Here is a 26,790-nt window from a genome sequence, read left to right on the forward strand (position 1 = left end):
GTGGCTATAGCATCGAACTGGGATCTGGAAGATGCAAGTTCAAATCCCCACTCTGCTATGAAACTCCGTGGGTGGCCCTGGGCCAGCTACACCCTGTCAGTCTAACTTGAGTATAAAATGGGGAACAGATCTGAGTTCTTCAGAGGAAGGATGAGGTAAAAACTGTTGTAGATGGCCTGGGGGCCACTTCTGTCATTGTTCTTCATAGGTTCAGGATTGGCTCAAAAGCTTTACTGGCCTGAAGGAAACAAACCAAAGAGCTACCTTTCCCAAAATGGGGGACCCTTACATTGAAAATTCTGACATCATTGCTAAAAGATTGCCTTCCATTTTTTTTCTTGGTAGGCTCCTTGCTTTAAAGAGCTACATGAAAGGCAGTAACTGAATCTATTCCCATCAGTCCACTCCCATGAGAGGAAAAGCTGCTTCTGTTGAATTTCCAACTATCAGTCAGCTGTTAAGAGACAGTGCTAGGCCTATAAAGCCAACAATTCATTTTCTCAAATGTATGAGTTGGTACTGTAAGGAAACTGAGGAACAAGTGTCTTTTGTGAGGCTGTGCTGTGCTAATAATCCCTAAACATCTACAGAGTGCCTTTTTGTAACCACGGTCCTTTTCTTTGTATAACTATCTCCCTTTTGATGGTTGTTGTGGACAATATATCTCCCTTTCCTTCACAACAGTTCTATACGATAATTTCCAAATCATTATATTAAGCAAAAAAGAATATTGACACGTATCCAATGAAGTTGATGGGCAATAGATTCAGAACCTGTGGTATTCTCCATTACATTGTATGGATGTGAAATTTGGACAGTGAAGAAAGCTGACAGGAAGAAAATTGATTTATTTGAAATGTGGGGCTGGATGAGAGTTTTTGCAGATACCATGGATGACCAAAAAGACAAATAAGTGGGTTCTAGATCAAATCAAGTCTGAATTCTCCCTGAGACTGAGGTTATCATACTTTAGTCACATCATGAGAAGATAAGACTCACTGGAAAAGTCAATAATGCTAGGAAAGGTAAAAAGCAGTAGGAAAAGAGGAAGACTCAAAATGAGATTTCTTGACTCAATAAAGGAAGCCACATCCTCCAGTTTGCAAGATCGGAGCATGTCTGTTAATGATAGGATGTTTGGGAGATCTTTCATTCATAGTGTCACTACAAGTCAGAAGTGACTTGACAGCACATAACATGCACACTCAAAGATTCAGAATGGACAAAAGGAAATACTTTCTCAATGAGTAATTAAAATGTGAAATTCACTGCCAGAGAATGTAGTGGTGGCCACAGACATAGATTTCTTTAAAAGGAGTTAGACAGATTGATGCATGATAGGTCTTTCAGTGGCTACTAGCCATGGGATCCTCCACATTCAGAGGCAGTAGACCTCTGAATACCAGTGGTGGTAGACAACATCAGGGGAAGTCCTTGGCTTCTATACCCTTATGTTGGCCCTCCATGGTAACTAGTTAGCCACTGTATGAGACGAGATGCTGAAACAGATGGACCACTGGTGTTTGATTAGCAGAGCTCCTCTTACGATTTTATCCCAGAGATCACTAAATCCTGAATACTTACTGTATCTTATTTTAAATTGTTTGGGCTTTAAGAACTCTACTGTATTCACAGCCAAGGTGGTTTCAAGCAGCGAAAACGCAAATGTGTACACACAGCATCCATTTTAATGCATACTCTGTAAGTGTGAAAAGAAACCATGGCATTGCAAATTTTTTTAAAAAAAGATTTCTGTGTGTTTTTAAAGACACTTTTGGAGCAAACGAAGATAGATCACACTTTCACTTTCCACAGAAAAGATGAGGTTTTACTATGTCAGGTGTGCATGCATCTAAAAATAAAGAGTCAACACTTTTCAGATATAAAAAGGGGTTACGTGTTGAATTGAAGAGACCAACGATCAAATCTGTCTCAGCCGCAAAGCTTGCTGGGTGGCTATTCTTTCATACAGGGCTGGATCTAGGGTTGCTGGTGCCCAGGACAACTCAGGTCACTCCCAGCATTGCATGATGACGTCACTTCTGTGAAGTCATCACGCAGGGGCGGAGCATGCCACCTGCGCGACAAGCCGGGTGCTCCGGCGCACCGCGGAGTTCGCGGAGGCAACGTGGAGGGCTAGGAAGCTGCTCGCGCCATTTGCCTGCCCTGCAGGACAGGGGGCGGCCAGCCACCCCCTGTCCTGCGGGGCAGGCGAAAGGCGCGGGTGGCCTCCCAGCCCCCTGCGCTGCCAGCGGCTGGCAGCTGCGCTCGGCACCCCCTCCTTGGCGGTGCCAGGGGGAGACTACCCCCCCTGCTCCCCCTTGATCGGCCCTGCTTTCATAGCCTAGCTTACCTCACAAGATTCTTTTGAGGATACACAGTACACAGCCCTGAATCCCTTGTAGGAAGGCAGAATAAAAATGTAATAGGTAGCTAAATAATCATCACGATATGATGTGATGGGAAATGTCCAATTTGTGCCAAAGTCCAGCCCCCTAGTTTTGGAGGTTTTTTTTTTAACGTTAAGGCTGAGCCCTGGAATATATAAATGCCTCTGGGCATATGCAGAGCGGCTCTGTTCAATATCTTCAGCCTGTTCCCATACATTTAGGTTTGCACCTTAAGCACAGTTCTCAGGAAATAAATCCCATTGCCCTTAGCAGAAAATCTTTAGCTTGAACTTTTTAAAACATTGACTGCTGGAGATCCTGAGCAGATGGAGCGCCAACTCCCAGGCCTTTTACAAGCAAAGCAGTGGCTGTGATAGAGCAGTCCATGCACCTTTGTCTCCTTTCTCAGGAACTAAAAAGAAAGGAAAAACACTTCGCAGGAGGATCACTCCTGTGCAGACTTCTTAAAGCCATACCTTCTGGCTTCTTCTCTCCATCTACACATTCTAACCATCCCTATTTAGGGGTTTCCTTATTATATCCGCATTTTTGTCTTTTAACGCCTTACTGCAAAAACTGATCGTCTACTTTGGCAAATCCACATCCCTTTTGCAGCTTCTTTCAAAGCTGCAACTTTCTGTCTGATGATTTCGGCAGGTCTCCAGTTCCTCCTTTGCTGATGCTGTGCATGGGCACTGAGAGTGGAGATTACTATTACTTGTAACGCTGTAAGCCTTTTCTTAGGATCATTTTTGTCTGTCTTTTATGCAAAGCAGCTGCAAAGGCTGTGATCTGAAGTGGAAAACCAGTGTGGGTGGAAAGGGGTTTCTTAACCGTCCCCCTACACTGTTTCCCTCCACTGAAAATTGCCTCCTCCCCCTAGCTCCTTTTGTGCCAGTATGATGCCCACCCGTTTCCCTTGTGCCTCATTTGTCAGTCACCGAACCTCTGTGGGATTCTGGCCTAGGAATGTACAGTTTGTCTAAAAACTCTAATAACATTTTGTCATTTAAACATTAATCAGAAACAGCCTCTGTTCCAAGGAGGAACAGAGCCTCCGTTCCAAGGAGGGGGATTAACTCTGCAAACACTCTTTTTTTTCTCTTGGCTGTCAATAACAGAATGCCCTGCTCATCACCGGCATTATTGTTCAAATGTTACAGAAATATATAAACAGTAAAAAAAATACTTATCTCATAATCATTTAAATGCTTAATAATTTATATCCCTAATTTGGTCTTGTCCTTGCAGCCGTCACTGAGGTACCCAGGAAAGCTGCAGACTCCCTCTCTGGTAGTACCTCCCGCCCGGACGCCCCTCATTCCGTGGCAGAGTCCGCCCCTGCCATCTCCACGGTCGCACCCCTAGCAGTAAGTGGTGCAGATTATGCTGGGAATGTGGGATATGGAGGGGCAAGCAGTGTGTGCCCAAGAGGAGCGACTAGCATCCAGAGGGGGACAGGCACCCGGAACCAAGGGACAGGCACTTCCGCAAAACTGGCACAAGCACGGGCTGAAGAGGAGAAGGAAGAGAAGGGGTCTGAGCGGTCAACCGAATGTCCAGCGTTACCGAGCGCCACTGAAGTTTGGTGAGTCCTGCACTTGGAAGGGGGCAGAGATTGTTAACCTGTGTCCCTCTTCTGAATTGAAGGGAAGGACGACTTGGCTGGTAACAGCAAGAAGGACTGGGCTGATCTCTCCCTAACGTGGCACAAGGGAGTGTAGGAGCCACCGGGCTATCTGTCCTCTGCTTGGTCCTGCAAGGAAGATGCCTCTATTTTGAGTGGCCCAAAATGTTATGCAGCACCAAAGAGCAAGCAAGACAGACAGCTGCTACTCTTGTTTCTCCTTTTTCGGAGGGGGAAGAATGCCAGATATAGTTTTCCTCTCTCCCCCTCTGAGACCAGGAAGAAGCAAGGCTGTTTCACCCGCAAGGAGAAAAGAGAAGTTTGTTTTTCGAAGCAATGGGAAGTGAAAGGCTTCTGAGTGCAGTGGAGGGGGGGTGAGATTCTACTTTTTGGCAGAAAGGAAGGAGGGAGGGAGCAGGATATTGCTCTGCCCTCAATCATGAACGTAACAAGCACTGTTCAATTTTCTTTTGGTTTCCCCACAAATGGTCACTTTGGGGTTCTATGGAATTTTCCCTTCTCCTGGAGCACATGACTGGACTCGCTTGCTCAAGCTTTCTACAGTCACTTCCTCCACAAGGGCCTTTCTCTGGGTTCTCCTGCATGTGGCCTGTCTGAGTCATGCAGGGTGTTCAGTGGGTGGGAGCTGGTGGGTGGATGGCCCTGCTGTCTAGCAGCACCAGGGAGGGGGTCATGGTGGGTAAACTAGCTGCCCTTTTGACCTCTTTCTACTCTGTGATCCTAAAGAAAGGACTGCAGGGGGCAAGATGCATTTAAAAGGAAACCCAACCCATAAAAACAAAACCAATCATTATGAAGAGTTGTGGGCCGTCATGTGAGATAGGAGAGGGCCAGCCCCATTGCATAACTGACCCAAGGGATTGCCATGATTGCAGTAGATGAATTGAGAATCTGTGCCCACAAATAATTTTTAATGTGGGATTTAATGATGGGATGCCGGAGCATCCATGTTGGGCTAGCCTGAAGTCCTCTTTGAAGACCTCTGGTTCCTGGCAGGTGGAGGCAGTTGCCTCCTGGGGGCTTGTGGTGCTTACAGGGGTCTATTCTACCCCTGACCTGTATCAAGGTCCTTTCCTGTATTCCCACCATGCCTCCCAAATTATCCCACCCATCTCAATTTCTTGAGGCCAGTTGCTAGCCCTCAGGCCTTTTCTCTGGCCTTCCTGTCGAGCGTATTTAAAGCCACCGGGTTTTAGCACTCATAACAGTCTTTCTCTACATAAAAAAGAGAGACGTCTCACTAGGAGACAGACTGACTAAAAGTCAACAGAGTAGGTTCTGCATGTTTCTGAATATTTGCCTTGAGAACATTTATCTCAAGGGTGCAAAGTGGAATGGAGCAGAATAGAAGAAATTTGATTCCTGGATACAACTCTAAAGGGGGGTCATGGTGTAGAATAGGTGGAGATATGCTTAAGGGTTCTGTCTTGGAGGATATAACTTTTCTAGCCAGAGGAAGGTGGGTCATCCTTTTGGGACTACTCCTCAGAACTTATGCAACTCCCAAAATCTCTCTCTCTCGCCTCCAGGCCTACTGATGTCTGGAGACCCCGGGAGCAGAACCCTGTATCTGCACCACCGAGGAAGAAGAATCTTTCCAAGGGACCTGCCATACTCAAGGGCATGCCTGAATTGCATTCAGCTGCACCTGAGGCACCCCCTGTGAGGAAACGCCGTGTGGAGAAGGCCCCGGCACCTCCAGGGAGTCCCCAGGCTATAGTGGAGATGTCCCTACCCCCAGAGAATGACTCTCACCCCATGACATCTGTTCCCCTGGGGAGCTCAGCGTTGGAGAAGTCCTGCGGAAGCCCAGCGGAAGTGCCCTTCTCTCAACCGCAGTCCCACAGTTCTGTAGTCATGTATTTTGTGGAGGAGACAGGCCTGGCTGAACAGAGGCCTGTCATTGTCACTGGTGAATCAGGATCAGCAGGGTCTTCAGATGCAGCTTTCCTGGCATTGTCTCCTGTCGTGGGGCTCTCCCCAGTCGCACAAGATTTTAGAGAGCCACACAGCCATGAAGCCCAGAGCTCAGGGGAGGATTGGTCAATGCCAGAAGCCACCCCTGCGTCAATGAGTTGTAGTGTTTGGGCAGAAGCGATGGAAATGGAGTGTGGGGGAGGATGTGCAGAGGCAGTGCAGCCATTGGAACTACCAGTGGTACCCCCAGCAGAGCCGGCAAGGTGTGGGATGGAGGAGGAACAGCCTGTAGTTGAGCTTTTTGACAGTGAGAGGAAGCCTGTGATGGGAGAAGCATCCCTTCTGTGGCTTGTAGCTGAACCAGAGAGAGGCCAGAGAGAGGCTGAAGTCAGTCCAGAGGACTGTGGTACTGCTTCTGGAGGGGAAACTGAGTCCGTACCTTTTCCAGAAGCCTCTCCTCAGATGGAGAAGTGTTGGGTAGGGGGAGGGTCGGATGCAGAGAGCTGCCAGGTCTCTGGAGTGTCTGTAAACCCGGTTCTGCCAAATGATCTTTCCACAGAAGCCCTTACAGAGCAGGAAGGGCAAGAGGTACAATGGGAGGTCGAAAAGGACTTTGCAGGTGGCAAACTTCGAATCTCAGCAGACTCATTGCCTCCTGAGGAGGGGTGCCAGGAAGAGGTTGCAGGAGTGGGCTGGGCAGAGGCACCAACACCTCCCCTGGCTGTCCTGCCTGATCCAGAGGTGTGTAGGGGAAAGGAAGAGGACCCAACAGGTGTGGAACACAGTCTCCAAAGCCTGTTAGAGGATGTGAAGGTTCCTGTCGAAGAGGAGAGAGGAGAGCTGGGTGATGGAAGCGACGTGGGCCAGAGTATGGCTTCTAGAGATGCCCCTCAGCAGGCAGCAGAAGAGGAACTTAGAAGAGGGGAATGTGTTGCGCCAGAGAAGGAAGAGGAGTATGGCGAAGGGGAGGATGGTGGATGGAAATTTCCACAAGGTTCTCTGGAGGTCACACTGGCAAAGGCACACAGACCTGTCCAAGAAGCTTTGCCTATAGAGGTCTTGGAGAGCAGCACCCCCAGCGTGGAAGGGGTGGGGATTGGCCACGAGGAACTGAAAAGCCATGATCTGCTTGACAGAGAAGGTCAAAAAGAAGAAAAGGGAGCTGCCATGGAGGGGCCGCATACAGAGCAGACACGAAGGAACAGTGAGGGAGCAGAGGCCTTGGCCACATCTCCCCCCAACCCAAGCCCCCCATCACCTCAGGATACCACCTTGCCCCTCCCAGCTCCCCAGGCCCTCCAGGAGAAACATGACAAACCTACTCACAAGGTTCTGGTGCCCACCCCCATGCCCTGTGGCACAACACCGGATTTCAGAGTTCAAGAGGAGGCCCAGGTATAGATGGCCAAGCCTGCTCCCTTCTCGTCTTTGAAAGCTGCCTATACATTTTCCAACTAATTCTGGTTGGATTGTTTTTGGGTGGGGGGGGTGCTTTAATTTGGGTGGGGAGGGAGGAACAGGTAGGCAGGGTTGCTATGGTAATCTGTGAAATTTTGGGCCCTGAGAGTCTGTTTCCTTTAAACTGGTAAATTCTGGAGTGGTGAGTTTTAAACTCTGTGAACTGAAGTGGGGGTTGGGAAAGTACAGCTAAGGGGTTCATGGGAGAGAAAATGCAATCTAGAATGGAAAAAATGGAATCCTGCACTATATGACGTGGAATATGGGATTGGGTAGATCCGAAGACAAGGGGTGGACATTGCATTCTGGCCAGGGAACAGGCTAGCAGTGTGTCTTGGCTCCTTACAGAGCCAGTTCAGGGACCCTAGAATATGTGCATGAAGCAACACACACAAAGCTATTCTACAAAGTGTGTGTTTTCTGCAGCAGTGGTAGTGCAGCACAAGTGCATTATTTACTGCCTGGTAAGGAATTTGGCATCCATTCATTTTCTAAACAAGCAAGCAATTGCACTCTATGATACTACCAGGAAACAGGGTGCTTTGTCATCTTGTTAGAAATGATTCAGAAATTATCTGGAAGAAAACAGCACTAAGGTGAATAAGTTCTGCTGCTGATGCCGAAGGGAGCAAAAGGATACAAAAATATTGTAATCCATGTGATTCTGTTGTTGTTGTTGAAAATTCCTGGCCGCTGAATTTACACAGCAGTATACAGAAGGGGTTCTGTGCATATGTGCTTCGAATGGGTTCTCCCACCCCTGCTGTAAGGTCTGGAGTATGGAATTTGGGCCAAAAAGTCTCATACCTGTAGTGGTTCAGCTGGGACGTGCTTGTATGCCTCCCCTCCACCACTGCCTGCGGCCATAACTACTTGCCTCCCTGCTCCTTTAGGTTGATTCCCCTTGCAGCCCAACGCTCGTGAGTTCCAGCCAATCGTTGTTGGAATGGTGTCAAGAGGTGACGGCTGGTTACAGGGGCATCCGTCTTACCAACTTCACCACATCTTGGCGCAACGGCCTGGCTTTCTGCGCTATCCTGCATCACTTCCACCCTGAAAAGATGTGAGTTGGGTAGCTGTAAAGTGGGACTGAGGCATATCATCAGAGCTTCTGGTGCAGAGGGGTTCCTGGCTTTGATGGGATCCTGCATTGCTGTTTATTAGGACAGCGCAGCGGCATGCAGGGCACTGTACAGAAAGAACGCAGAAAGGGCAGGCATGCTGAGGTCTTGCAGCCAGGGCTGTCAATCAATATGCAGCATTTTAGTTGGATCAAGCGCCTCTTTTTTAATCAGTGCATGATATTTAAATAAACTTGCATATTACCAAAAGCTCCCCATAAGAAGAGGTCATATTTAATTCTACATGTACAGTAACACACTGGAAGAAAAGTAGCTTCCAGAAAATAAGTAAGTGTGCCTTTTTACTTATAACTTCACCAGTATAAAATGCCCCTCACTGATCCAGTGGCAGAAACTTTTAGCTGATTCATGTACATGTTCATCTGATAGTAAAACTCTGAGCCCTTATCAGGTGACTGGAGTAATAACAGAAGGAGAAGAAAGAGCTTGAGAGAGGAAGATGGGTCTGAAGGGGGACCTGGTGTTGGTAGTGGAAAGTGCAGGCTGATGAGGGAAGGGCGATCCACGGAGGGGTTGGCTGAAGAGGAGAGGAAGGGAGAGAGAGACACCATGGAGGGTGGTTGTTGCAGGATTACAAATGGAGGGGAGAATGGAGAGTGGGAGAAAGACTTTGAGGAGGGGCAGTGTGTGAGAGGGAGAAGAGTCCGGGATGGCTTCTGAAGTGATAGAACATTAGAGGGTCTGGGACTGGGGCAGCCAAAGGCCACTCATTGAGTTTATATTCCCCCTCCCTCTTCAGCACATATGAAGCCCTGGACCCACTGGATATCAAACAGAACAACAAACTGGTGAGTTGGAAGCTCCAGCCTCCGTGGGGTGGGAGAAAAATGAAGGCCACCTAGAAACACTGTAGTATTGGGAGGGTGTGGAAAAGGGAGGCTTGCATCCTTTGCTCTGCCAAGGACTCTCTGGGTGGCCTTTTGGGCAAGCCACTGTTAGCCTCACCCACTTCCTAGGGCTGTTCTGAGATAAATAAAGAGGTGGGGTGGTTTGTGAGGGTGGGGCCTGGATTCTGGAGTCCCCTGTCACACTTTGCTCTCTTCTTCTCTCAGCCTCTGTATGATTACTGGAATTAAAAAATGCCATGGAGGAGGACAGGTTAATGATTTGAAAAAAATAGTTCCCTTATGTTGGGAGAAGTTTGGATAAATATCAGACTCTGAGTTTCTCTCCCTTCCTCTCCTGCTATTAGGCCTTTGATGGTTTTGCTTCCCTGGGGATCTCTCGGGTGATGGACCCTGCTGATATGGTTTTCCTGACAGTGCCAGATCGGCTGATTGTCATGACGTATCTCTGCCAAATCCGGGCTTTTTTCACCGGACAGGAACTGAACGTGGTGCAGCTCGCTGACCACAGCAGCCAGACCACCTACAAGGTGGGTAAATTTGATACGGACTCCTCTGGCTCCGTTGATCCTGCCATGTTTTATTCTCAGCATCTCCAAGCTGCTGCTTCTCAGCCAGAGGCTGCCAGGAGCCTAGATGCTGAGGACTCTGGGATGGCAGTGGCCTCTTGCACCATTATGGGGGAAGATAAAAAAACAGATGTAGAGGATCTTCCCCCAAAGCATACGGGGAGTGTGAAAGGCGCAGACGTTGCAAAGGGCTTTGGGAATGGAGCTGTAATGGAGGACTTGAAGGTGGAAGCAGGCAATGCGGAACCCGTGCTGGTTGCACAGCCAGAGCAGGTGTCTGAATATGTGAATGCTGCAAAGGATGATGGGAAGACGGTTGTAAATGGCACCACTGCCAAACCAGTTGAAGAACTGAAGTTGGATCTCCTCGGGTCTGTGGACTATAAAGCAGAGATTGCAAAGGCTGATGGGCAGGGTGAAAGTACCCCAAGCTTGCAGCCTTTCCCCAAGAACTCTGTGGTAGAGGCCTCAAGGTCTGAGGAAAAAGCATTTACAAATGGTGCTGTTGCCTGTTCAGCCATAGAAAATGAGGCAGAGTTTCTGGCTCAAGTGGATTCTGGGACTGAATCCTCAAAGCTTGATTGGGACGCAGTGCCTAACAGTGCCATGATCAATCAAAGTCCTGAACAGAAGGAAGACTTCTCTGCCCCTAGGGATTCTGGGACTGAAGCCTCAATGCTTGATGGGAAGGTGTTGGCTAGCAGTGCCGTGCCCATCCAAGACACAGAACCAGGAGCTGCAAGGGATTATGGGATAGAAGCTGAAAAGTCTGATGGGAAACCATTGGCCAGCAACGGTGAAAAGCTGGTGCCCCCTCCACGGCTAAAGCGGCTTGCCTCCCGGACGGGTGGTGAGCGCCCCCTGCAGCGCACCCTCTCCACAGGGAGCCAGCAGGGGCCTGTAGCCCCACCGCGGCCCCATGCAGGCAAGTCCACTTTCGCTCATGTGCGAGATGCAGACCTGGTAAAGAAGCGCCGTTCGCGGCTCAAGAGCGAGTCCTCTCTGTCAATGGACGAAACGGATGTCGGTGGCCCTTCAGAGGAACCCACCAAAAGGCCGGCTGTGGTGAGTGGTGCTCACAGGAGGCACTGCATGCGCTTTCTGGTGTTTCTGGTGGGGTGGATGTCATATGACAGGTCGTCAGTCACGGGGCCTCTGACTGGGCTAATCTTTTGGAGATGATTTGTGCTGCCCTGATGAACGAAGCCCTTTTTTTGCTGGAGATTTGATCAGAGACCTCAATGATGTACGCAGAATCATGTTCCCCCTCCCCTGGCTGAAGCCAACCCTGCATGTTTGTGTTTGGGGACAGTGCTACCCAGCATTTCGGACGACGCATAAGTTTGATAAACAAGGTGTCTTCCCCATAGGAATGGGATTTTGTGGTTTCCCCATCTCTGGTGCAGGCAAAACACAGCAGTAACGGGGCCTCCACGAGGCAAGTTTCCCCACAGTTTCCCTGCCCCAGACTCTGGAAATGGCAAACTCTCCTCCCTTGAGCCTAGGATTGCCAAGTCCCTGTACCCTCCCAGCAGGTGCGGGGGGTGGGGGGAGAACTGGCACTTATCTCATGCCTCCAGAGTGTCCTGTTTCACATGCGTGCAAAGTGCATGCTCCCGGCATGTGCGTGATGACGTCACTTCTGGGAAGTGACGTCATCACGCTGGCTACAGGTGTGCTTCCACGCTTTGTGTGGGCCTAATTCTGGCTCATTTAGTGCCAAAACTGGCCCCGGCGAAGTGCGGGAGCACGCCTGCTGCCATTGCGACAATGGCTGATTCCGCACACGTTGGATACTGCACTTCCGATCCTCTTTATAGATCATTTGGAACGGATTTTTTTGTGTGCGGAACAAAAAATGCACCTCAAACGATTGATAAAGTGCATTGAACGTGCATTATCCAATGTGTGCAGAATCAGCCTTGATCACTTCAGGCAGTGGCATTATTGCACCCTGCTGGGAGCACGCCCGATGTGTGTTTTCCTGGGTTGCCAGTGACCAGTGGGCAAGGAGGCAAACCCCTGGGAGATTGCCTGCTACCAGCAGGCACGTGGGAAGCCTACCTGGAGCACCAGAGCTTTTGCAATTTTAAAAAAAGTAAGAACTCAAATAGCATTCTATTGATATACTATTATAGTAATAGATTAAGCAGGTTCTCTGAATTCCCAGCTTTTCATTTTAAAAAGTCTCTAGCTCCTTTGGTTGCAAAGATATGCCTTTTCCCTTATATCTCCTCTAGCAAAGGGTCTTGAGAATTTTTTAAAATGCAAGCTGAGAATTCAGAGATTCTGCTACACCTATTATTATAATGGTATATCATTAGAAAGCTGTTCTACTGCCAATTTTGAAATAAAAAATATAAAAGCCACCCAGTAGTGGGGGAAGGAAATGGCTGCCTTGAGGACAAAGTCAGGGAAAATGGCTGCCATGTGGGCCAGAAAATCCTAATTTTTCTACCCAGCTTTACTGCAATTTCCCCCAAAACTTCAAAGTAAAGCAGGTTTGAGAAATATTGGAGAAAAGCCCTAGGGGTGCACAAATGCACCACAATGGGGAAGCAAGAAAAAACCCTACTTCCCAACAGGAATGCCAGGTTCCTAGGGATCCCAAGTGGCCACTGGTGGCAGGCTGTCCTGCTTCCAGAGGTTGCCGAGTCTTAAGAGTGCTGCTGACAGGTAACGAGGTCCAGCTGGCAAGGCGAGGAATGTGCAAAGTCCGTAAATCAAGGGAGTAGTCGAGGACAGGCCGGGTCGGAGGTCAGAGAGACAGTTCCAAGGAGCAAACACAGGCAGTACAGGAGCAGCTTAGAGAACTCGTTGAAGCCACGCTGAAGGGAGCCCTCCCTCTGGCTTTTATAATCTAAGGGCATTCAGTCAGCTCGCACAGCTGCTTCAAGTCTCCTCCTCTGAAGCCCCTCCTTCCTCTGAGAAGGCTGGCCTGTTCAGAGCCCGGAGGCGTGCAGATTGACGTCGGGTCTGTAAGTCTCTTCTGTCCCTGCTACGCCGACGTTGCTCTCGGTAGTCTGGAGATGTTGGAGGGGATAAGGAAGCTGGCTGCATCTGGGCCGGTGGCTCTGGGTGGGGAAGGGGAACTTCTGGCTGGGATTCAGCCTCTGACTGTTCAGCTGTGGTCGGCTGCTGGGAGACAGGCTGCTCCTCCCCAGGAGGAGCAAGGCTGTCAAGCAAGCGTCAGCTGTTCCAGTTCCTCCTCCTCAGAGGACTCGTCAAGCTCAGGCTGTACTATGACACCATCCCCTCCCCCAGGGCCCCCCACACTGGATGGGGCCGGTTTCCGTGGATAGGCCCGGTGGAAGCGGCGCACCAAGTCGGGGGCATGAAGATTCTCCGCAGGTTCCCAAGAGCGGTCCTCGGGTCCGTACCCCTTCCAGTCCACCAGATACTGGAGTTGGCCACGTCGTCGTCTGGAGTCCAATATTTGCGCTACTTCATATTCCTCCTGGCCCTCTATCGTGACAGGTAGTGGTGGCGCCTCTGGATCTCGGAGAGGATGTGGGGGGGCAACGGGAACAAGGAGGGACCGATGAAACACAGGATGAATACGGAGCGTAGAGGGTAGCTGTAACCGGTAGGCCACGGGGTTGATTTGGGCAGTAACTAGGAATGGGCCAATAAAGCGGGCATCCAACTTTCGGGAGGGCCTCTGACTGCGGAGGTGTCGAGTTGAGAGCCACACCTTGTCCCCAACCTTGAGAGTCTCTCCTGGCTGACGCCTACGATCAGCAGCCTCTTTGTATGCCTCTTTGGCCTGGTGTAGTTGGTCCTGCAGGACCTTATGCAGTGCCTGCAATTCCTCCACAAAGTCATTGACAGCTGGTACTGGTGCAGTGGGCATGACCGGCGGGAAAAACCGGGTATGGAACCCATAATTGGCCATGAACGGGGTCTGACGGATTGAGGTATGCACTGAGTTGTTGTATGCAAACTCCGCCAGGGGGAGCAGTGGGGCCCAGTCATCCTGCTGGTGGTTTACATAGCACCTGAGATACTGTTCCAGTGTGGCATTGGTGCGTTCCGTCTGGCCATCAGACTGGGGGTGATAAGCGGAAGATAAGTGTACTTGGGTGCCCAGTAGGGTGTGTAGGGTGCGCCAGAAGCGGGAGGTGAACTGGGTCCCCCGATCAGAGATCAGGTGTTCTGGCAATCCGTGGAGGCGGAAAACATGGTGTAAGTACAGCCGGGCAGTTTCGCGGGCAGTTGGGAGTCCGGAACAAGGAACAAAGTGAGCCATCTTAGTCAGGAGGTCCACCACCACTAGGATGCTTGTGTTCCCTGCAGAAGTAGGGAGGTCCGTGACGAAGTCCATGGACACAGCTTTCCAGGGGCCATTAGGAGTGGGCAGGGGGAGCAATAGTCCTGTAGGCCTGCCAGGGGGATCTTTGGCTTGCCTGCAGGTGCTGCAGGAGGCTACGTACTGGGCTACATCGGTCTGTACATGGGGCCACCAAAACTCCCGGGTCAGCAGATGTGCTGTCTTATACCGACCAAAGTGTCCAGCGGGTTTGGTGTCATGCGCTAGTTGCAGGACTTCGGTCCGTAGTGGCCCCGGTGGCACATAGACCCGGTCTTGGTGGGTGAGCATCCCCGCCTGCTCTCGGTAACCCCTGGGGGGATTCTGCGTAGGATCACGAAGACACTGGAGCATCTTCATGGCGAAGGGGTCACGTAGCTGTTGTTCCTGGATCCGTTCCTGGAGCGAGGCAGTAGGGGGCACGGCAGCAAACACTTCCGGCGGTAGAACTGTGGATAGAAGCGGCTCCTTAAGGGACGGGGAAGCGAACTCAGGTTTTCGAGAGAGGGCATCTGCCCGCTTGTTCTGGGAGCTGGGAATGTAGGTAATGGTAAAGTTAAAACGGGAGAAAAACAGGGACCATCGAATCTGCCTCTGGTTCAATCTACGAGCAGTCTGTAGATACTCAAGATTCCGGTGGTCTGTGCGAACTTGCACGGGGTGCCGGGCACCCTCTAGGTGGTGCCGCCAGACCTCAAACGCTGATTTAATCGCCAGGAGCTCCCTCTCCCAGATGGTGTAGTTTTTCTCGGCTGCGTTGAGTTGCCGGGAGTAGTAGGCGCAGGGTCGTAGAGGGCCCGCGGCAGTGTCTTGCTGGGATAACACAGCGCCAAGTGCGACACTGGAGGCATCAGTCTCGACCACAAAGGGTATGCTTGGGTCTGGGTAATGTAGGAGCGGTTCCGTTGCAAACCGGGTTTTTAGCTGCTGGAAGGCCTGTTGCGCTTCTACTGTCCAGCGGAAGGGTTCTCGGGGCCGTAGCAACTTGGTGAGGGGCACTGTTAGGAGGGCAAAGTTTGGGATGAATTGCCGATAGTAGTTGGCGAAGCCAAGGAACCTCTGAATGTCTTTCCGATTTCGAGGTGCCTGCCAAGACAGCACTGCCTCCACCTTTTGGGGGTCCATCCTTATGCCCTGTGGGGTGATGAGATGCCCTAGAAATTCTACAGTGTCTAAGTCAAATGCACACTTCTCCAACTTAGCATACAGGCCATGTTGCCTCAGGCGTTGGAGGACAGCCCGAACATGTTTGGTGTGTTCAGCGGGGTCCTGGGAGAAGATCAGGATATCATCAAGGTAAATTATCACAAAGTGATCCAGCAAGTCCCGGAAGACATCATTCATGAAGCGCTGGAACACAGCTGGGGCATTACAGAGGCCAAAGGGCATGACTAAGTACTCATACTGGCCATACCGGGTACCAAACGCAGTCTTCCACTCATCTCCAGGGCGTATACGCACCAAATTGTAGGCGCCTCGCAGATCGAGCTTGGTGTACCTTTGGGCCCCCCGTAATCGGTCCAGTAGTTCTGGGATCAGTGGCAGTGGGTAGCGGTCCCTTATGGTGATGCGATTGAGGGCCCGGTAATCATTACATAGGCGCAACTCCCCGGATTTCTTTTTTACAAACAAGACAGGGGCTGAGGTAGGGGAAGTGGATGGACGGATGAATCCTCTTTGCAAATTCTTGGCCAAAAACTCTTGTAGGGCTCCTCGCTCAGGTTCTGATAGGGAATACAACCGCCCAGTGGGCAAGGGGGCATCAGGAATAAGGTGGATGGCGCAATCATATGGCCGGTGTGGGGGCAACCGGTCGGCGCCTTTCTCTTGGAAGACATCCTGGAACTCTGCATATTTGGCTGGGAGTGCAGACAGATCTGAACTGGTGCTCCCTCCCAGGAGCACAGAGGGCGCCTCATGGGGACATGGGGTCTGGAAGCGCAGGTTCTGCTTGCTCCACTCAATCAAGGGGTCATGCTTCTTCAACCAGGACATCCCCAGCACTACCGGGAAGCGAGGCATGGCAGCGATGTCAAAGCTGAGCTGCTCCTGATGGTTCCCTATGTGCAGACCTAGAAGGTGGGTTTCCTGAGTAACTGGACCCGAGCGTAGAGGCCGACCATCGATGGCTTCCACCAAAACTGGCGTCTTTTTGGTGCGTGTCGGCACTTGGTGTTGCCTGACAAATTGGGCATCCATATAGGACTGGGTTAGCTCCAGAATCCACCATGGCGTACACCAACAACCAGCGCCCCTCTGGTAGCTGCAGCTTCACGGGGATCAGAAGATGCTGGGGCCCAATGTCAGGAGGCTTTTGGTGTTCTATGGGGGGTCCAGAATGATAGGGGTGGCCTCCCCTTAAACCCTGGGGTGTAATGCTGACAGCCGAGGCTTCCACTTCCCTGGGCTCTGGGGTCAGGCTTCGGGACAAGTAGGAGCAGGGGTTGGATCCCACAGCAGGTGGTTGGCTTTCGGAGTGGCAACGTACTTCCTTGCGGCCCTGCCGTCGACTCTCCAGGCGACCGTCGATACGCAGGCAGAGTAAGATCAGGGCTGGGAGATTTGGAGGGCGCTCAACTCGGGCCACTTCATCTAGCACCTCCTCAGACAAGCCCTCCAGGTACTGGTCCATGAGTGCGGCCTCATTCCAGCCCAGGTCCTGTGCCAATAGCTGGAAGTCAGTGGTATAGTCCCTCAGAGTACCTGGCCCCTGCCGCAGCCGCCGAATGCGGCGGTTGGCCCGCTCTGCCTTCAGAGGGTCTGCAAAGATAGCCTTCAAGTGTGCCACAAAATCAGCAAAACTACTCAGCAGTGGTGAATTCATGAGCAGTAAAGGTGTCACCCATTTGGCAGCGTTCCCCTTTAAGAGGCTTAATACAAAACCGACCTTGGTCTTGTCATCAGGAAAATCTTGAGCCCGCAGCTCCATGTAGAGCTGACACTGTGCCAGGAATACAGGGAACTCTTCAACATTCCCTGCAAACTTCTCTGGAGGCTGCACTGGGCATTTCCGGGGAGGTGCAGGACCTGGCCTCAGGGTTACCTGCTGCTGCAACAAGGCTATGGTCTGGGTTAATTGCTGCACCTGTGTCTGCAGCCACTGGGTCTGGGCAGCAAGGTCAGTAGCAACAGCAGTGCCTTCCTCCATTGTGCTGGAGAATTTTGAGGGTGGCTTCAAACTGTCCTGCTTCCAGAGGTTGCCGAGTCTTAAGAGTGCTGCTGACAGGTAACGAGGTCCAGCTGGCAAGGCGAGGAATGTGCAAAGTCCGTAAATCAAGGGAGTAGTCGAGGACAGGCCGGGTCGGAGGTCAGAGAGACAGTTCCAAGGAGCAAACACAGGCAGTACAGGAGCAGCTTAGAGAACTCGTTGAAGCCACGCTGAAGGGAGCCCTCCCTCTGGCTTTTATAATCTAAGGGCATTCGGTCAGCTCGCACAGCTGCTTCAAGTCTCCTCCTCTGAAGCCCCTCCTTCCTCTGAGAAGGCTGGCCTGTTCAGAGCCCGGAGGCGTGCAGATTGACGTCGGGTCTGTAAGTCTCTTCTGTCCCTGCTACGCCGACGTTGCTCTCGGTAGTCTGGAGATGTTGGAGGGGATAAGGAAGCTGGCTGCATCTGGGCCGGTGGCTCTGGGTGGGGAAGGGGAACTTCTGGCTGGGATTCAGCCTCTGACTGTTCAGCTGTGGTCGGCTGCTGGGAGACAGGCTGCTCCTCCCCAGGAGGAGCAAGGCTGTCAGCAAGCGTCAGCTGTTCCAGTTCCTCCTCCTCAGAGGACTCGTCAAGCTCAGGCTGTACTATGACACAGGCAAACTCCTGATGGTGTACTGGCTTGACTGCCAGTCACTGGCAACCAACGGGAGGTTATGGGCCACCCAGAGATTGCCCACCACTGGTCAGCAACCCGGGAACTTGAGTGGTGCCCATGCTCCCAGGGGATGCTATGATGTCACTTCCTGAAGTGACATCATTGTGCTGGCCACAGAAGTGCTCTCGTGCTTCATTTGGGGCCAGTTCTCAAAGAATTGGCTCTGCACAGAGCACAGGAGCACTCCTGCAGCTAGCATGACCACATCACTTTTGGAAGTCATGTCATCCCATTAGTTCTGGGAGTGCACATGAGAGAAGAACACACTCCCAGTAGGTATTGGGCCCCCCCCTCTCCTGCCAGGAGGGTATAAGGACCTGGGAACCCCACAGGTCCCCCCAACCTAAAAGTGGGTGAGAGAGTAATGCAGGGGCTGGGGAGGTGATATTTACTTTTTCCTGTGCACATGCACAAAGTGCTTGCCTGTGTTCTGGTCTGATGACATAATTTCCAGCATGACCTCGGAAGCATCAGCCAGAGCCAATTCAGTAGAAAGTTTAAATCATAGTCTTTTGGGGCTGGTTCTTACTGAATTGGTCCTGGCATGACCTGTTGCTTCTAGTTCTCACTAGAAATGGCATTGTTGGCCAGAGCTGCGTACCTGCGCACCCTCTTCTCTAGCCTGCATCCTGGCTTGCCTTCCCCCTTCCCCCCTCCGTTTTGCCCCTGCTGGCAAGGTCAGCTGTGGTAGGGGATGGCAGCTGGAGGTGGGGGATCCCCTGCGCCGAGCAGGGGGCTGGCAGCCGCGCTTCTCAAGTATTGAGCCCAGGGCAGATAACCCATGTGGAAGCCCGCCTCCAGTTTGGTTTTCTGCGGTGTGCAGCTTCTGGGGTGTAGGTTGCATGGTCTGAAGTAGCGAGGGGGGCTCTGGGAAGTGGATGACTTGTGTGTCGCCATTAGATACCTTCCCTCTCTTGTGGGAGTTTCTGCTGCACAGCCTTTGATTCCCCCTAACCCCCCTTCCTCTGCCTCACAACCCTGACTCTGTGGTTCATTTCTAATTTGGTGCCAGTTTGTTCTGTTGTCTCGGGCCTCTCTTCTTCCCTAAGAGCAGGTGCATTTTCTCTTCCATACTTTCCAATGGGCAATTTGCCTCAGCCCAGGATTAACAGTGATGGGTTTTTAGATTGCAACATAATGGGAACAAATGCAGTATTTCAAACTGGTGCTGTGGAGCAAGTGTTGAGTATGCTGCATTTTGGGAGGCTCCATTTCTCATCATCCTGGTAACCTATGAACTAATCAACTGTTATTTAAAAGAACGTTGTATCTTTTCTGTCTCTGGGGTTGTATACACCTGTCTGGCGAGGTGTCCCTGCATGTAACAAAATGGTGTTGGATCTAGAAATGCTTCTTCTACAATAAACGTATTAACCTTGAAATGGTTGCATGACTGTCTTTTTAAATCCTGCAGCAGACTAACACCTTTGGAATCTGCTTTTTCGACCTATCATGCCTCTTCTGGATCTCAAGATTCTCTCCATTCATATTCACTAATTCTACATTAGTGTTTACCGTGGACGGCTGGGCTGACAATGCCCTCCTTACTTTTGCCAGAACCAGAACTTGGGAAGGGGATGGGTGGCCATCAAGCGAGTTCTGTGGCTACCCCTCTGTCTTCTGCATTGCCTTTTCCACCTCTGCATTTGCATCTGATGCAGGCAGGGAGCCCCCCCCCCAAAAAAAACTGATTGTTCTTTGCTTGGGTGTAGGGAGTGGTGTCAGATGCAAATGCAACAATCCTTATGTCTCCCGTGTTTATTCTTATGAATAACATGGCATAAAAGAGGTAAAACCAGTGATAATTCCCATTGAACTTGAGGACTCTTCACACATTACAGAGTATGCAGGTTGAGAACGCAGTGTACAACTGTACCCCTGAGTTTCTCCAGTGTGCCCGATAGTACCCCCCCCAAGACTGTTTCAGGTTGGGGAAGAGGTGCAGGGTGGAGAAGGATCACAGTTACAATCCAGATCAGGTACAATGCTTCTGAGAATCAAGAAGAGTCCACAACTCAAGTCTGACTGTTATACAGGACTCAGGGTGGGGACCTCAGACCCAACCTGCATGTTTTGCAATGTGTGCATTGGAAGAGGCAGGTTGAAAACGTGTGATTTCTCCTATTATGATGAGATTTCCCCTTTTAAAAGTGTGTGTGTGTAAATAGTTGGGTTCTATAAACAAGTTTATTTTTTCCTAAGATAAAAATAATTCCAAGGCTCGACTGTGTGTGTTCTGGTGTGGTGACCCCTTTTCCTCTCTGATCTCCCAGGATGATAGCCCTGATGAGAGTTTGAGACTCAGACACGGCTCTGCAAAGGCACAGCAAAATACAGGTGAGTTTTGGGGTTCTTGCCTGGGTGGGTAGGTATAAGCTAACGCTTGCAGCTGTGTGTGGGAGGGGCTTTCTCTCCGCTGCATCCCAAATCTTCTTTTGAGGACCATCTGGAGACCATGGAAGCTCCATCCTACGCTGGTTCTAGCTATTAGCCCATGCCCTCCTTCTTAGACACCTGTTGTCAGCTCAGAGTAATCAACCTTTTGCTGTATCCATTATAGCTCCTTCCAGCACTACTTCCCAGAACCCGATCCAGGACTCCAGCCTCAAGAACAGCACCAATGAAGAGGAGGTTCCGGTAAGGGGCTGGGAGAGCCAAGTTACCTGTCTCATGAGGTGTGGCGCACTTTGCTGGGACAGCACAGAGTGGGTCCTCCATGGTCAAGAGCAATCTACCTCTAATTAATTACCAGATGATTGAGAACAAATGGTGTGAGAAATCAGCAGCCTCGAGGTGGGGGGAGATGGGTAGAAGTGCAGGATAATTAAAATATTTTAAAGAAATAAGTATATGGTCTTCCTTCCCATTGTGCCCTGTTTGTGAGCATCTAGATGGCCTCTGTTGTAGACAGAGCACTGGGCTACAAAAACCTTATTCTGATACCAGACAATGTTTAAGTCCTTAAAAATAAAGGAGTTAGAGCCAATGCAAGAGTTCTCTTGCAGATTTCTTAATTCAAGATCCCCTTGGATTGCAATCGCACAGATTTAGAATCATGGAATCATAGGATTGGAAGGGACCTCTAGGGTCACATAGTCTAACCCCCTGCAGAATGCAGGAAATTCACAATTGCCTCCCCCCTACACACACACCCAGTGACCCTTACTCCATGCCCAGAAGATGGCAAAACTTCTTTAGGATCCCTAGCTAAAGTGGTCTGGGGAAAATGGCTACTGACCCCAAGGTGGCGATTGGCATTACCCTGGACATGTAAGAAGGGTGCCACAAGAACTTGAGAACTTCATTTATATACCACTTTTCTTCCCAGTGGTTTTTATCCTCACAATGACCCTGTCAGGTAGGTTAGGCTGAATGTGTGTGACTGACCCAAGGTCACCCAGCAAGCATCCACAGCAGAGTAGGGAGGGGAGTTGAACGTGGGTCTCCCAGATTCGAATCCAGTACTCTAACCAGTATACATCACTGCCTCTGAAATAAAAATACTTTCATGCTCTTGTGGATAGTTTCAGGTGGGCAGCTGTTAGTCTGTAGTAGTTGAACAAAACTGGGGTCCAGTAGCACCAACAGATGTTTGTTCACTCCTGGGAAGATCCCCAGATACTTGTTCAAATCTTCTGCCTGCTTTGTTGCTCTGGAGGCTGTCTCTCCCCCCAGCCCCAACCTGGATCCAATTATGTTTGTGGTGAGCCACTCACCCAACCCCTCCTTAGTGGAGAGTAGAGCCATCCCCACGTACTCTGTGCCATTGTAGAAATTGCACGAGTGATGTGCATGCAGCATGCATGATCTTAGGACAGCAGCTCCTTTGGACCACAGGAACCAAATTCAGCAGATCCATTCCTCATGAGAATAGTTGGATCTCACAGGGCAAATGGCTGGTAATAGGCCAATTTCCTTAAGACAGCAAGGTTTTAGGCCTGAGAAGGCTGGAAAACATGCGGCCAATCCAGGAGAGAGCTGGTTGGTGGAAAGGGGCACGTTCCTAAGCTTTCCCCAGTGGGTATGTTCAGGGCTTTTTTTCTGGGAAAAAAGGTGGTGGAACTCAGTGGGTTGCCAGCAAAGGGGGCAACTCTAGGCAGGAGGTGGTGCCCCTGGTACCACATGCGCGCGCGCAAAGTGCACGCATGCTCCCAAGACCAATGACGTCACTTTGGGTCAGCTGGAACAAGGGGGGAGTTTTTAAAAGTTTAAATCGCCCTCGGCGAAAATAGTCACATGGCTGGTAGCCCCGCCCCTAATCTCCAGACAGAGGGGAGTGTAGATTCCAGTAGATGGTTCCTGGATTCCCCTCTCCTAGGGAAAAAGCTTTTGGCTATGGAGACACAAAGCAACCATGTGGGCAGGGAAAATTGATGGGGAGGCAGTGGGACAACTTGACATAATTCCAGAAAAGAAGCTGTTGGATCCTGCTGGAGCGGCGTGGAGGGCAATCTAAACTCCCCTCTGTTTGGAGATCAGGGGGCGGGGCCACCAGCCATGTGACCATTTTCAAGAGGTTCTGGAACTCCATTCCACAGTGTTCCAGCTGAAAAAAAACCCTGGGTATGTTCAACCTCTTTCTCTCTGCCCTATGCCAGAAAAGCAACATAGTTCATAATTTACAACAAATGCTTTGTATGCAGAATATATCCCAAATTTAATCCCTGACATTTTCAGCTGGAAGCTCTCAGGCTCTCAGTAAAGGAAGCTGCTGCCATTCAGTAGCTGGTAATACTAGGCTAGCTGAACCACTGGAGTGATTCTGTATAAGGTAGTTATGTATGTCCGGTTCCCCCTCCTGGTAACCCTGTGAGGTAGGCTGCTGTTCCCATTTTAATGACTGGGGAAGGTGAAGCTGAAAAACTGAGCAACCTGCCCAAAGTTGGGTGGGCAGGCCAAGGCAGAGAGGAGACAAGTCCCCCCATGTCTGAGCATGGCTCTCCAGCCCCTAGGCCACAAGTTTCTTGTGAGAAAAAACAAGGCTTATATTGAGAGGGTGGGGACTGTTCGAATCTCATCGCTGTATTTTGCTTTCTGGAGGGCAGCCCTCTTGCTGGCTCATGCTGCCCCTCACGTCCTCTGCTTCTAATGTCTGTCCTGGATTTGCCTTAGAAGTTCCAGGATACCAGCCAGTACGTGGTAGCTGAACTTCGGGCCTTGGAGACGGAACAGAGGCAGATTGATGGACGGGCAGCCATCGTGGAGAAGGAACTAAGAGGACTCATGGAATCAGGTAGGGAAAGGATTCCAGATGCAGAAGTGACCGAATGTCAGGGAGGAGCTTGTGGAAGAGGAGAGTGTGCACCAAGAGAACATGGTTCTGATGGAACAGTTACAGGAAACGGGATTTCCTTAGAAGTGACCCTATGTAATGCCCCACAGCTGGGGGGGGCTCATCCTCCCCAGGAATGAACCATGGTTTATCCACATTGTTAAAGATGAGCCAACACTCAAGAGATGCCAAGGTTCTACTTTTTATTGATTAGCTTCATGCTAATGAGCCACTTCCAAGGTTGCAGCTGGGCTGGTTTGTTCACTGCCTGCTTTCACCCAGGTTCTTAGGCATGCTGACATCCTTCACCAGGTCACTAAGCCCTAGCCACCTCATCTTCTGGCAGGGTTACCACTGGCTGTAGCTAGGTCCCCCCAGCCTGGCCCAGTGGAAGCTGTGGCTTCTTTGGCCAGGAATGCCACCTTCCTGGTCCAGGGGACTCCTGTGTCTCTACTCACTGTAGAGAGCTCAGCTCAAGTTGGCTATTCTCCTTCCCTGTTCCTTGCTGGTCCCAGTCAGGTACTTTCCCCTTACCTCCTTCAGGTGAGCCCTTCTTATCCTCCTCCTGGCAGTTCCTGATGCTTAGTGCCTACTCCTGAGTAGATCTTTTCTCCCAATTAGACCTTTGTCTTGAGTAGGCCTTCTCTCCCTGGGGAACTAGCCCTAGTTGTCCTTCCTCTTATTTGTTCTTGCCATGCCCTTACCAAGCCACATGTGCCTTTTTCTATCCCATTACAGGACTTTGGCATGTTTAGAGCAAAGCCCTTGTTCCACCCCTTCTCCACCAGGGCTCAGGTGCCCACGGTCTATGACACCCTCTCTGGTCCTTGCTGGAGTTTTGCTGTTCCAAGCAAACTTCTGGTGCCACCCACTGTCTGAAAGTGGAACTGCCACAGAAGACCTCAGGGTGCCTTGGAGTTTGTTGGCTGGGAAAAGCCGTACAGCTAATATTGGTCCACGCAAAATCTAAAAACAAAATCTATGTAATACCTTTCTTTGGACCAACCACATTAGAACAAAACTCTGTGTAAGATTTCAAACTCACCAGCATGGTGGCCTGAGGATTTTGCCTGACTTCTGTCTGGTTTGGGATGTCTGTGTACTCGAGGAGTCTGGTAATTATGGAACATCTGCACCTCAGATGTAAACCAGTTCAAGAGCTTCTCTTGTACAACCTTGATTTTTGTCATTTTGTGAAGATTAGAGAGTGTTTTTTTCCCACAGAGCTGCAGAGCCACAGATTTCACTTTTCTCTTATTTTGCACCCATGACAGTTAAGCAGATCTGAAAGTGCTTTAAATATGTAGTTGTGGATATGCCCCTAAGTTTCTTGTGGGGGAGGATGCACATGCCCACAACACTGTGAGGAAGGCAGAAAGGTGCCTTTGTATGAGTTAGAACCGTCCTGACTTGATGCAGTATTGGGGCGGCAAGAATGTTTCTCCTATACACATGCCAGCTGCATTGATGCTTCCTTTCCCCCTAATTGCATTTCAACTGTCATCCTTTTAGTAGTTCTGTAAGAGAGAGAATACCAATGGCTCTGGCTTGTTCTACCATTCTCATGCTATGAAGGTAGAAGCTTCACTTGGAGAAATTCTCTCTCCTGGGTAGCTATTACAGGAAGAAGGTTTCTGTCCCACATGACAGGGCACTGGATTTGAAAGGGTGGCCAGATCCCCGCCCCATTGTTGCTCTGACTATTTTTTACAATTTAGTGGAGCTGTCTTGTGTTATAAAGTTGCCCTGGTGAATGGTCTACTGGTGGGAGCTGCAGACGCTCAAGATTGTGGCTTCCCTTCCATTAAAAAAAAAGCTTCAAAAGGAGGGGGGAATCTTGATCTTGTGTAAATTTGTGGTTCCTGTCTCAGCTGTACATGTGAGTAAACTGCTCAGTGGCATTTCCCCCACATGGCCAGCAGGCTCATAATTGATAGTAATTCTGAGAGTCTAATGAGGAGAAGGTACAAAACTTGCCTTGCTGCTATCTTTTTTGTAGTGTGCTGACTCACAGCATTGTTCACTGTCAACTTGCCTGTAAAACTTTCACTTGTCACTTTCAACGTTAAGAGAACTCTCTTCCTGTTCACAGAAGCTTTTCTGTCTGATCGCTTAGAGGTGATGCATACTTCTCGTAGGTGACCAGAGGAATGTCTGTGACCAGAGGAATGCCTGAGAGCCAGTTTGGTGTAGTGGTTAAGAGTGCGGGACTCTAATCTGGAGAACTGGGTTTGATTCCCCACTCCTCCACTCGAAGCCAGCTGGGTGGCCTTGGGACGGTCACAACTTCTAGGAGTTCTCTCCGCCCCACCCACCTCACAGGGTGTTTTGTTGTGGGGATAATAGTTACACACTTTGTAAACTGCTCAGAGTGGGCATTATGTTGTCCTGAAGGGCAGTATATAAATTGTTGTTGTTGTTATCTGTAGACAAGCCTGAATTTAGGGATAATGAATCTGCATTGAAATGATCCCAGGCGAATGCCCCCAGGCTCACACCCAATGGTTCCGATTAGACATAGTTGAACAACTGAGGCCAGGAAGTGCATGCGTGGGACATGCTAGAATGAGATGATTCTCTCCCTCTCTCTTCGGCTGGTCCATCTCAGGTGCTGACAAAGTGAAGGAAGAGGAGCTGATCCAGGAATGGTTCACGCTAGTAAATAAGAAGAATGCCCTGATCCGGCGGCAGGACCAACTGCAGCTTCTGTGAGTGTGGGTACGGAAGGGGTGGCAGAGAGGAAGAGGAGGGACTTCTTGCGGTCCTTGGCCATGCCAGGGTGAAGGAGAGGCTTTACGCCTATGGGGATGGTTACCAGTCAAGAGAAGGTGTTCAGTATGAAACTCCTGAAAAAGGCAGCGTTCATCCAGCACGTGACCTCACTTCGGCAAAGCGTGGTTGCTCCTGTTCCTTCTGATGTGCCTGTTCACACCCTTGAGGGCTTCAGCTCCAAGTGTAAATTGTACATCTGAACGAGCCATTGCAGAATAAATGACCCAAGGAGGATGGTTGTTGTGGGTTTTCCGGGCTGTATTGCCGTGGTCTTGGCATTGTAGTTCCTGACGTTTCGCCAGCAGCTGTGGCTGGCATCTTCAGAGGTGTAGCACCAAAAGATAGAGATCTCTCAGTGTCACAGTGTGGAAAAGATGTGGCAGGTCATTTATATCTACTCAGGAGGGGTGGGACTGAGCTGAGTCATCCTGTAAGAGTTTCCCAGGGTGTGGAATGCTAATGGCGGGAGGCTTCACTGTATCCTGAGGAGGTTCTTTTGCATATGGATTGGTGCTTGATGTGCTAATCTTCTCTGCAGGGCTATTGTCGGGTGTGGAGTGTTTTGTTAGCCTGGTGTTTTTCAGAACTGGAAACCATGCTCTGTTCAT

The 26,790-nt window shown here is 50.3% G+C and overlaps 1 protein-coding gene across 6 annotated transcripts in view; it reads left to right on the plus strand.

Moving 5' to 3' along the window:
- EHBP1L1 (EH domain binding protein 1 like 1) overlaps nt 1–26,790 on the plus strand; it is a 47,584-nt gene that overhangs the window by 16,700 nt on the left and 4,094 nt on the right. For 2 of the 6 annotated variants that reach the window (XM_054990419.1, XM_054990431.1), the window contains 9 exons: nt 3,642–3,978; nt 5,568–7,350; nt 8,307–8,476; nt 9,295–9,343; nt 9,748–11,034; nt 20,412–20,475; nt 20,699–20,775; nt 23,251–23,371; nt 26,019–26,118. In XM_054990419.1, coding sequence (XP_054846394.1) covers nt 3,642–3,978; nt 5,568–7,350; nt 8,307–8,476; nt 9,295–9,343; nt 9,748–11,034; nt 20,412–20,475; nt 20,699–20,775; nt 23,251–23,371; nt 26,019–26,118 — 3,988 coding nt within the window. The remainder of the gene's footprint in view (nt 1–3,641; nt 3,979–5,567; nt 7,351–8,306; nt 8,477–9,294; nt 9,344–9,747; nt 11,035–20,411; nt 20,476–20,698; nt 20,776–23,250; nt 23,372–26,018; nt 26,119–26,790) is intronic. The other 4 variants (XM_054990424.1, XM_054990435.1, XM_054990443.1 and 1 more) reach the window with 4 other exon arrangements.

The sequence above is a fragment of the Eublepharis macularius genome, chromosome 1 (assembly GCF_028583425.1).
Source record: "Eublepharis macularius isolate TG4126 chromosome 1, MPM_Emac_v1.0, whole genome shotgun sequence".
Lineage (NCBI taxonomy): Eukaryota > Metazoa > Chordata > Lepidosauria > Squamata > Eublepharidae > Eublepharis > Eublepharis macularius.